This window comes from Lepus europaeus, chromosome 20 (genome assembly GCF_033115175.1).
Source record: "Lepus europaeus isolate LE1 chromosome 20, mLepTim1.pri, whole genome shotgun sequence".
Lineage (NCBI taxonomy): Eukaryota > Metazoa > Chordata > Mammalia > Lagomorpha > Leporidae > Lepus > Lepus europaeus.
The window spans coordinates 59,007,394-59,018,734 of record NC_084846.1 but is presented as its reverse complement, the minus strand read 5'-3'; the positions used below and the strand labels follow the sequence as shown (position 1 = coordinate 59,018,734).

Here is an 11,341-nt window from a genome sequence, read left to right as displayed (position 1 = left end):
TGCTGGGAAGACCTTTGAAATTTTATATTGTTCTGGTACATGTTGGGAATTCTGTTCTGTTGCTTAAGGTTCAGTCCACTACATGTAAACTTGAGTGAAAAACAATGATGCTGTCATTTGTCATTGGAAAAATAGATTTCTCATTGAGGAAGCTTAAAAATGAGAAGGCTTTTAAAAATTTTCAAAGATCCTCCAAACCAATAATTCATTGCAAACTGTACATATTTACTCCTCAACTGATGTTTTATATACTTAAGTGTATCTTAGTGACCAGAGAATGAATTCAAGCTTTTATTCTAGATATTTTATGTATTTTCTTTGCTTCATTTTTCAGTGAGTAAATTTTCAGACAGTTTATTAGCTTCATATTTTTATTAATTTCTTCTTAAGCCCTAATGTTTAAATGTCTTATTTTCAGTATCTGGGAAAGGTTCTCAAGCTGTGTTTCACAGTGGCTTATTAAATTTTTCTTTAGCATTTATTATTTAGCACCAGCTTAACATTCCACATAACATTTTATAGATTTTGTAGGAATGCCTAAAAAGGCAATTATTAACTTAATTTGCTAGGGCCATGGGGAAAGTATTTTATATGAATATGGGTAAAATTGAATAAACTTATCTTAGTTTTCCCAGGATTTTCTTAAAAGATTATCTATTAAAAATATGATCAAGTATGTCTCAAAAGTTGGAAACACTTCAAAATTAGAATGAATGTTTAAAAAGTATATTGGGAAGGATTTCAAATTTGAGGATTTGAGAATCTTTTAAACAAAGATCAGTGCGTAATCACTATACTTAACAGTAAATTTTATACATCTGACATATAGTGCTTTTTCTTGTATGCAAGAATGGTGTCCTGTATGTTTCACAGTTTCTATCACTTATCATGCCATCGACCCATTTAAACACTGATGCTAAAAATTCGTACACTTCTAAGGTAAATTTTTCTTCTTTTAATATGTATAATCTCCATTTTAAATCTTTCTGCAGTTTTTGAAACAGCTACATTTGTCCCTTAAAATTCTACCATATTGAAAGTGTATGAAATATATTTTCTATAGTAAGTAATATGAGGAAAACATGATCAGTTGTGCCAAAGAAGTTTTATACATTGTTTACATGAAGAGTTCACAGTTCTGATTGGGGACTTCATATGGTATTTTTTTTAATTAATAAAATCCAGTCTTAGTAGTTTTCACATATAGAAGAATATTCCTCCTAAAACAATGCATTTTATTGGGAAGGGGCAGGAAAAACTGAACATTCATTCTTTGCATTAGAAATTTAGGAGTCTGGGGGTTCTCTACAATATTTAGAGCCTAGTCTCATAATTTGGAATTTAAGATAACAAATAGTAACAAGGCCCATCTTACATATGACAGTCCAAACAGTGCCATTTCAAAGGAGGCTTGGAAACCACCCTGAAAATAAGTTATCTTAGATATGTCAGAACATACTCAAAGCTTTATATCTGTAGTTTAAGACTTTAATATTTGTAGAAATGCAAATATTCTTGAGAAATGGTACCTTTAATCTGTTCTCAATCTGTATACATTGTTGTTAGTGAGGTATCCAAAGCAGGTTTAACCAGCATGGGAGATGGAAGGAAGGAATACAGTGAGAACAATGGAAACTTGGGGAAGGAGTGAGGAAATAGATAATGAGAACTTTGAGAATTTTACACTGGCCTTGAGCACCACTGCTCTTTCCTAAGAATGATCAGAATACTTAAATGCTTTATTATTCATAGTCCATTCTGAACGTTTATGACCCGTTAGTAATTTAAAAATGTTAAATTTCTTCCATGCATTTTTATAATGTAGAAGGAAATCCAAGATTGATATAATTTTTCAGATTTGTCCAACATATACAGTAACTTGTGTTCCTTAACATGCTACTAAGTGCAGATTTAAACATGACATCTGAGGATCATTACCTTTCCTCCTTTCTGCAAGCTCTTGGTGTGAAATTCATCTGCTACTGTGAAATTCAGGTTTCCACACAGTTCCTTTCACGTTGGTTAGAAGTAGTTCGTTAGTGTTTGCATGAGGACACAGTGTATGTCTCACTCTTCAATTTTAGTGGTAATGTTTATTTTTCACAATCTTCACCCCAAAAGAATGCTGAATTATATGCCAATATTTCCATGTTACTTGTTGCCTTGATGTACTATACTTGTTGCATGTATATTAAACATTTTGTACCATGCATTAGTGGTCTTATTTTTCCCTTGACAGAGTAACCTGATTCAAATGGTACAATGAACTTTTGTTACAACAAATGTGATAAATGCCTATTATTCCACACCTAAAATAGTAATATCAAAATGGAATTGGAGAAATCTTTATTTTGTATCAAATTGTTTCTTAAAAGTAGTTATAAGGCAGGTGTTTGGCCTGCCAGTTAAGCTGCCTACTTCCCATATTGGACTAGCTGTGTTCAATCCTTGGCTCTTGCTCCTGCTTCTAGCTTTCTACTAATGCAGAGTCTGGAGGCAGCCATGATGGCTCAAATGGTTGGGTCCCTGCCACTCACGTAGGAATCCTCAGTTGAACTCCTGGATTTACCCCAGTTCTAGCCCCTACAGGCATGTGGGGAGTGGACCAACAGATCAGGACACTGTTTCTCAAATTAAAAAAGAAAAAAGTTTTACATACTATATAATGATGTTTCAACAAGCGACAGATCATAACTCCCAATAGTGGTCCACCAAGATTATAATAGAGCTGAAACAGTCTTATTGCCAGAGCCAGTGCTGTGGCGTACTGGGTAAAGCCACTGCCTACAGTGCCAGCATCCCATATGGGCACAGGTTCGAGTCCCGGCTGCTCCACTTCTGATCCAGCTCTCTGTTATGGCCTGGGAAAGCAGAAGATGGCCCAAGTCCTTAGGCCCCTGCACCCACATGGGAGACCTGGAAGAAGCTCCAGGCTCCTGGCTTTCGATCAGTGCAGCTCCAGCTGTTGCGGCCAAATGGGGAGTGAACCAGCAGATGGAAGACACCCCCCTCTCTCTCTCTCTTCCTTTCAAATAAATCTTTAAAAAAAAATTCTTATTGCCTAGTTACATCAGATATACATAATGTCCCAGCTGTTGTAACATCGTGTCACAACCCATTCCTCACATTGTGGTGAAGTTCGTGTAAATATGAAAGTATGGCATATATAATCATATACAGTAAATGATACCTAGTGATGACTGTCACTGGTTCATGCATACTGCAGGGTTAACTGTGAAACAGTATGCCATTATTAAGCTGGCAGCAGCCTCACACATCATGATTGCATTAACAGGCTGAGTGACCTATACTATTTCGATGTGGACGTCATCGCCTAATGGCACATTTTCAACATGTGACTTTTTTTTTTTTTTTTTTTTTTGACAGGCAGAGTAGATAGTGAGAGAGAGAGAGACAGAGAGGAAGGTCTTCCTTTTTGCCGTTGGTTCACCCTCCAATGGCCGCTGCGGCCAGCGCATCGCGCTGATCCGAAGCCAGGAGCCAGGTGCTTCTCCTGGTCTCCCATGCGGGTGCAGGGCCCAAGCACTTGGGCCCCACTGCCTTCCCGGGCCATAGCAGAGAGCTGGCCTGGAAGAGGGGCAACCGGGATAGAATCCAGCGCCCTAACTGGGACTAGAACCCGGTGAGCCAGTGCCGCAAGGCGGAGGATTAGCCTGTTAAGCCACGGCGCCGGCCAACATGTGACTTTTACAGCTATGATTCAGAGTCCACATCTATGTAGTACAGGTGCTGGCAGTGAGGCTGGTTTATTTATGTGATAGCCACTTTCAGTTTCTCACCTAGAAAACAGAAACATTACCATCTTCTTTGCACCTATTTGTGGGCGGAGGATGGTATCAGCATTAAATGAAATAATTTGTGTAACTTTTCCAAGGGTAATTGTCAAATGCAAATCAGTATTATTATGATCAGTGGAAAGTTAAAAAACAAGTAACCTGGTAAGTTTTAAGTCATTAGATTTACATACAAGTTTTCAAATGGTTGTAAATGTGTCTTCAATTTACAACTTAATGAAAGCCCTTTGTGAAGTTGCTGTCCTTAGGTAAAATGGCAAGATTCTGCTAAACTAACATGTTGGATTACCTCTAAAGTGTCACAAGGCTGTTTTAACCTTATGGATTTAAAACTTTTTAATATCAGTTTACTTTATTCTGTAAGCAAAGCAGCTTCCACTTAGCTCTAGCATTTGTTCTTTTTAATTGACAGGAAGCAAAATTAATCTTTGTCATTATGGTCCATTTTAGTAGTATATTTTAATGCACACCTGAACTTTTAGATTGTTTTTATTTTATTTTATTAAAGATTTATCTTATCTATACATATACTTTCCATGGGGAAAGTATTTTATATGAATATGGGTAAAATTGAATAAACTTATCTTAGTTTTCCCAGGATTTTCTTAAAAGATTATCTACTAAAAATATGATCAAGTATGTCTCAAAAGTTGGAAACACTTCAAAATTAGAATGAATGTTTAAAAAGTATATTGGGAAGGATTTCAAATTTGAGGATTTGAGAATCTTTTAAACAAAGATCTGTGGAAAGACAGTACAAAGTAGAAAGACAGTGGAAAGATCAGTAGAAAGACAGAGTTACAGAGAGGCAGAGAGAGAGAGAGGTTTTCCATCTGCTGGTCCACTCCCCAGATGTCCTCAATGGTCAGAGTGATGCTGATCCAGAGCCAGGAGCTAGGAGCCAGGAGCTTCTTCCAGGTCTCCCACGCGGGTGCAGGGGCCCAAGGACTTGGGCCATCTTCTACTGCTTTTCCAGGCCCTAGCAGAGAGCTGGATTGGAAGAGGAGCAGCTGGGACTCAAACCAGCGCCCATATGGGGTGCTTGCGCCGCAGGCCATAGATTGTTTTTAAATAGGTTACCTCTCAAGTCCTGTTTTCTCTATTTTGAGTTCTTTCCAAAACCAATCTGTTACAGCTGTGTCAAAAAGTCTTGGTTTCCCACTGATTTCTTGTTCCTCCTAGGCATACCAAGTTTCTGACTGCATTTCAGATTTGATCTGTTGCTTTTCCACATAAACAAAAGCAAGCCACACGGACTAAATTCCATTGCCTTACTGAGACTCCCACCTTCCTGTATGTCTGACTGGACAGCCTGTCAGTCTTAGCTTTAGATTTCTAGACCACTGCTTCTCTGTCCCCAGGCTGAGTGAAGAGCTCCTCCTCAGATTTCCCATACCTTTACATACATCTGTCATTCCTCACTGTGAAACCTCCTGTGGCCAGTGACAATATCTGAAATGTCTTCATCAGCACTTTTTATATTGCCAGCAACATAAAATTTTTCAATAAATGGTGACATATTAAGAAATAAAAGCAGTAGTTTCATATCTAAAAAATTCATTTTTGAAAAAAATACTCAAAAGTGATAGACTATTTTTTCCCATATCCTTAAAATTTCTGCCAAAGAAAAAAGAAAGGGTTTAAAGGAGTCAAATGAGGTTAAACACAGTAAATAGTTTTCCTAGAAGAAAAAAAGAAAAATTGATTTTAACACCATATATATTTTTTATTTTTATTTTTGAAGATTTATTTATTTCAAAGGCAGAGTTACAGAGAGGCAGAGGCAGAGGGGGGGGGGGGGTCCTCCATCTGCTAGCTCACTCCCCAATTGGCCGCCAACAGCTGGAGCTTTCCAGGCCATGGCAGAGAGCTGGATCGGAAGTGGAGCAGCAGGGCCTTGAACTGGTGCCCATATGGGATGCCAGCACTGCAGGTGGTGGCTCCACCCACTATGCCACAGCACTGGCCCCATCCCATATGTATTTTTTTTAAAAAAAATATGTATTAAAGGTCACAGATATCTAATGCTTGCGTATGCAAAATACTTCTTAAACATTTATATCTAGGTAATTAAATATATATGCTAGAAAAGATGACACTAATGTTAATAGGATAAACAGTTTCCCTTAGAAACATCCCATTACCAAGTACTCTGGTATAAATATTGCAGTTCCCTCAACATATGTATTCAAAAGAGTGGGAAGCACTCCTGGCTGACAGTTAACTGCTGATCTGAAGTAAAATCTGGAAATATTCATCACTGTTACTGTGTTCCATTATTTTATAAGATAGTTTTGGGAGAACAATTTAATGTTATTCCATGCACTAAGTTTATATAAGTACTCTTAAATGAGATTATGGGGCTGGCATTGTGGCAGTGGGTTAAGCTGCTGCTCTGCAATGCCAGCATCCCCTATCAGAGGACCAGTTAGAGTCCCTGCGGCTCCACTTCCAATCCAGTTACTTGGTAATGGACCTGGAAAAGCAGTTGAAAAGACCCAAGTACTTGGATCCCTACCACCCCCTTGGGAGACCTGGATGGAATTCTAGGCTCCTGGCTTCAACCTGGACCAGCTCTGGTTGTTGATGTCATTTGAGGAGTGAACCTCAGTTCACTGTGCTGATGCATGGACGATCAGTCTGTCTCTGTGTCACTCTGCCTTTCGAATGAAGAAATAAATTTTTATTTTTAAATTAGAGGTTATTATTAAGACAAACTGCTGAGATAATTTCTTCTTCTTCTTCTTCTTCTTCTTTTTTTTTTTTTTTAAGATTTATTTGAAGGCAGAGTTCCAGAGAGAGAGAGAGAGGGAGAGAGATCTTCCCTCCTCTGGTTCACTCCCCAAATGGCCGCAGTGGCCTGGGCTGTGCCAGGCTAAACCAGGAGCCACGAGCTTCTTTCATTTCTTCTACATGGGCGCAGGGTTCCAAGCACTTGAGCCATGTTCTGCTGCTTTCCCAGGCATACTAGCAGGGAGCTGGACTGGAAGTGGAGCAGCCAGAACTTGAACTGGTATCCACATGAGATGCTGGCATCGCAGGCAGTGGCCCTACTCACTATGCCACAATGTAGGCCCTTAAATAATTTCTAGCAAATTTTATTGATGCTAATATATTTTTAATGTGTTAATGCTTCTTAGCTACTTACTATAGAGAAAGCTTCAGTTTAGCCATCTTTTCATCCAGATATATTGGATGTAGTATGTATTAGAAAAACTGTTAGTTAATTAGGCCAGCGCCGTGGCTTAACAGGCTAATCCTCCGCCTTGCGGCGCTGGCACACCGGGTTCTAGTCCCGGTTGGGGCACCGGATTCTATCCCGGTTGCCCCTCTTCCAGGCCAGCTCTCTGCTATGGCCCGGGAAGGCAGTGGAGGATGGCCCAAGTCCTTGGGCCCTGCACCTACATGGGAGACCAGGAAAAGCGCCTGGCTCCTGGCTTTGGATCAGCGCGATGCGCTGGCTGCAGCGGCCATTGGAGGGTGAACCAACGGCAAAAGGAAGACCTTTCTCTCTGTCTCTCTCTCACTATCCACTCTACCTGTCAAAAAAAAAAAAAAAAAAAAAACCTGTTAGTTAATTAGATCTATTTCATTCATAAAGAATTTTCCTTAAGGTGCAGCATTAGGGGTGGGGAAGATGGAAACCTTTTTGGTATTTATAGATGATATTTAAGTGTGTAAATGCTTTTTAAGAGCCTCATATGAAAATCTCCCACCTTTTTCTACCAATCAGGTATAAAAATGAAGATAGTAAAACCAAAGTAAATTTAAATTTAAAGATGGTAAACAGCAGTTTCAAAGTTAACTTTAATATATATACACTATAGCATTATATAATAATGTTTCTGTATGAAAATATTTGCCTAGAAACAGAATATTTTAGGTAAGTAAAATATTTTTATGAAAAAACAGAGGATCAAGAGTAGTTATATTTACATGGATTTGTACACTGCAATTTTAAGATAAATCAATGCAGGACAACATATACAGAAAAGGTTCTATTCTAACAACATAGTTTACTTCTGTTGGAACATATAAACACTTTCCTACTATAATACAAAATGCATTACTTCCCCTAGTAACACTAGAGAAGAGTTGCCAATGAAATATATTACTGTGTTTTAGGAGGGGGAATGCTTCACATTTGTTTAAAATACACAGAAAATGGAATAAAGTGCTCTTTCTTTCAGAATACAGAGCTGAGAGTATCAAGCAGAAATATTAAAAAAAATTTCTTGTCCTGCAGTAGTATCTGTTTTGTTTTATTTCTACACATAAAGCTAATTACTTAGTCATGTCTATGACTGAAAGCGATTTGCTTGAAGAAAACAGCTTTTTGGTTAGTCTTATGGTTTAACATACCAGTGCGAAATGGCATAAAATCCAGGACATTTTGAAAATATTTTTGACTGGTATGTATGAGTTTCCTTATCTGAAAGGCTTGGGACCAGAAATGTTTCAGATTTTTCAATCTCTGGATTTTGGAATATTTATATATATAAAATGAACTATCTTGGGGAGAGGACCCAAGTCTAAATATGAAATTCATTTAGGATTCACATGTATCTTATACACATAGCCTAAAGGTAATTTTATGTGATATTTTCAGTGTGCTTGTGTTTAACCATGAGGTCAGGTATAAAATCTTGCACTGTTGGGATCATATCTACACTCAAAAAGTTTTAGATTTTGAGGCCGGCGCCGCGGCTCACTACGCTAATCCTCTGCCTAGCGGCGCCGGCACACCGGGTTCTAGTCCCGGTCAGGGCACTGATCCTGTCCCGGTTGCCCCTCTTCCAGGCCAGCTCTCTGCTGTGGCCAGGGAGTGCAGTGGAGGATGGCCCAAGCCCTTGGGCCCTGCACCCCATGGGAGACCAGGATAAACACCTGGCTCCTGCCATCGGATCAGCGCGGTGCGCTGGCCGCAGTGCGCTACCGCGGCGGCCATTGGAGGGTGAACCAACGGCAAAAGGAAGACCTTTCTCTCTGTCTCTCTGTCACTGTCCACTCTGCCTGTCAAAAATTAAAAAAAAAAAAAGTTTTAGATTTTGAAATTTTGGATTAGGTATGCTAAACCTATAATGACATCCATCTTGTTAGAACAAGTCAATAGAAATGACCTAGGGAATGTCATAAACAATGATATTCGGATTAAAAACAAGAGGTCCTTCAAGTACCCGAACAATTTATTTTTACTACCTAAATATAGTGTTTTCCACTGCATACTCAAGTTTGACTGAAGTGAACTTTAGTAAAAAAAAAAAATCCTTTCTTCTGCAAAACAGTAGATACAACTCTTTAGTCATCAAAAGTGGTAGGATCCATATCACATAAATGATTATATTTTGTTTTATTAACATAAAATAACCACATTTGTAATCAGAGAAATACTAATACATATAAAGCCTTAAAACAGTAACATGAATGAGAGTAAAAAAAAAAAACAGGCTTTTGATTTAAAGAAAATGACAGGTAATATTTGGTAAGCATGATTGATGCTATTCAATGACTGCCTTCTATAATCTACTTGATTGAAATATGCTATATCCATCATTCACACATAATCCAAAAAAGCTGATGTATCTGACCCATTCCCAGTACAATTAAATTATTCTAAAACATATAATATTATACTCTCAGATTGTTTTCAACGTGAGGAGTAATTTTCTTTTTCTTTAGAAGCATACTCAGTTTGTGATTTCTGGAATATCAAGTATCTCCAAAAAAAGAATAAAATTGATTTTTAAATTAGAATTATAATTTATAGGGAGATTTAAAAATTACTATTTTTTTTAAATTGTAGGAGAGGAAGACAAAATCATTCTAAAGAAATAATTGTGAAAAAAGTTCTTGCCTACGAGCATCCATCTTATTTGGCTATGGTTGTTATCAACATGAAACAGCATTACTAGTACTGCTGCCCTCCAATGTTTTGTTTCTGGAAAAAAGCCTTTCCAAATTCATATGTACTGATCATAACAGCACAAGCAGGAGCAATTTTAATTAAGCGAGGTATCAGGCCTGAAAAGAGACAAGAAAAATAACAAATTTTTCCTTATTTAAAAAAATTTATTTGGCCTTATTCTGATAATCAAATGATTTATAAAATTCTGTACCATAAACTGGTAGCAAACAATAGATGAAGTTGTTCACTTCTAACCTTCTAACTTCAACTCCATTTTTTTAGAAATGTTATATTTCTGATAGTGAACCAGTGTTATTTAACATTTTTAGGAAAAAATATTTAACATGGAATATAACCTGGAATTTCCTCTTAGATGTCTATGTTAGGTTACTGATCAATGATTTGATAGAGTCAATATTTTTACCTGTAAATAATCCAGAAATTCCATTTTTAGCAACAATGTTCTTCATTATAACCCAGGTTGACATTTGTAAAGGCACAGAAACTAAATAAAGAAATAATACTATTATAAATCACAATTTAATAATTTTAAATAGATACTACAAATAAAGTGGTATTTTTGCCCTCTGAAGGTATATCATTACATTACAGCAACAGAATTGTTTTTTGTATAAAGAGCTATTTTCAATCTTATTTTTGACAATTGGATTCATTAAAAAGAAAAAGTAGGAAAAGACTAAGTTTGGAGGCAGATAGCAACTGGACATCAGGGAGGACTACACAGAAAACTTCTCTTGAACTGGCAAATTTTTTTAAAGATTTATTTATTTGAAAGGCAGAGAGAGTTACAGAGAGGCAGAGGCAGAAAGAGGGGGTGGGGTCTTCCATCTGCTGGTTCACCCCCCAAATGGCCGCAACGGTTGGAGCTGAGCTGATCTGAAGCCGGAAGCTAGGAGCTTCTTCCAGGTCTCCAATGTGGGTGCAGGGGCCCAAAAACTTAGGCCAACTTCCACTGCTTTCCCAGGTACACTAGCAGGGAAGCGGGATCAGAAGTGGAGCAGCCGGGATTCGAACTGGCGTCCATATGGGATGCTGGCGCTGCAGGCTGGAGCTTTAACCTGCTGCGCCACAGCGCCAGCCCCGGTAATATTTGTTTTTGAAACTTGGTAGTATGATAGTATTCTACATTTTTTTCTATGTCATTTAAATGTTTCATAATAAAACTTTTAAAAGATGTACAGAAACCTTTACAGAGTATCTAAAAGATAAGTTCTGATGAGCATTTTTCATTTAAATGTTGTTGTACACAGTTTAAAAGAATCTTTTGCTCAGAAAGAGCTTCTCAGGGAAACACTCATTCTCCCCAGTGGTGTCCTGCTTTATTACAGTCTTTCTGAACAGTTACACAAGTCTGGCAATAAATTACACCAGTGTTGCCTCGTCCAAAAGGCAGATTTTAGCTAATGATACCTTCTCATTTATTTGCAGTCACTCAAATACAAGAACTCAAACTGGTATCCACTTTAACAGTAGGATGAACTTAATGGAAAAGAGAATGATCCAAAAATTATCAACTAAATGGTCAAGTTCTAAAGTTTCAGCATTCAATAGCTATTTCCACAGGTAATAAGCAACTTCTTATATAATAAACAGTTGTATT

At 37.7% G+C, this 11,341-nt stretch overlaps 1 protein-coding gene across 5 annotated transcripts in view; it reads right to left on the bottom strand.

Moving 5' to 3' along the window:
• Positions 1-5,542: 5,542 nt before the first annotated feature.
• The window catches only part of SLC25A40 (solute carrier family 25 member 40), a 30,313-nt gene continuing 24,514 nt past the window's right edge, over positions 5,543-11,341 (bottom strand). Inside the window, exons 11-12 of one of the 5 annotated variants that reach the window (XM_062178732.1) lie at positions 10,145-10,243; positions 5,543-6,475 (exon numbers count right to left, since the gene is read on the bottom strand). In XM_062178732.1, the coding sequence (XP_062034716.1) occupies positions 6,423-6,475; positions 10,145-10,243 (152 nt within the window). In that variant the 3' untranslated portion in view covers positions 5,543-6,422. Of the gene's footprint in view, positions 6,476-6,505; positions 7,355-7,668; positions 9,837-10,144; positions 10,244-11,341 lie in introns of those variants that run through there. The other 4 variants (XM_062178730.1, XM_062178733.1, XM_062178728.1 and 1 more) reach the window with 4 other exon arrangements.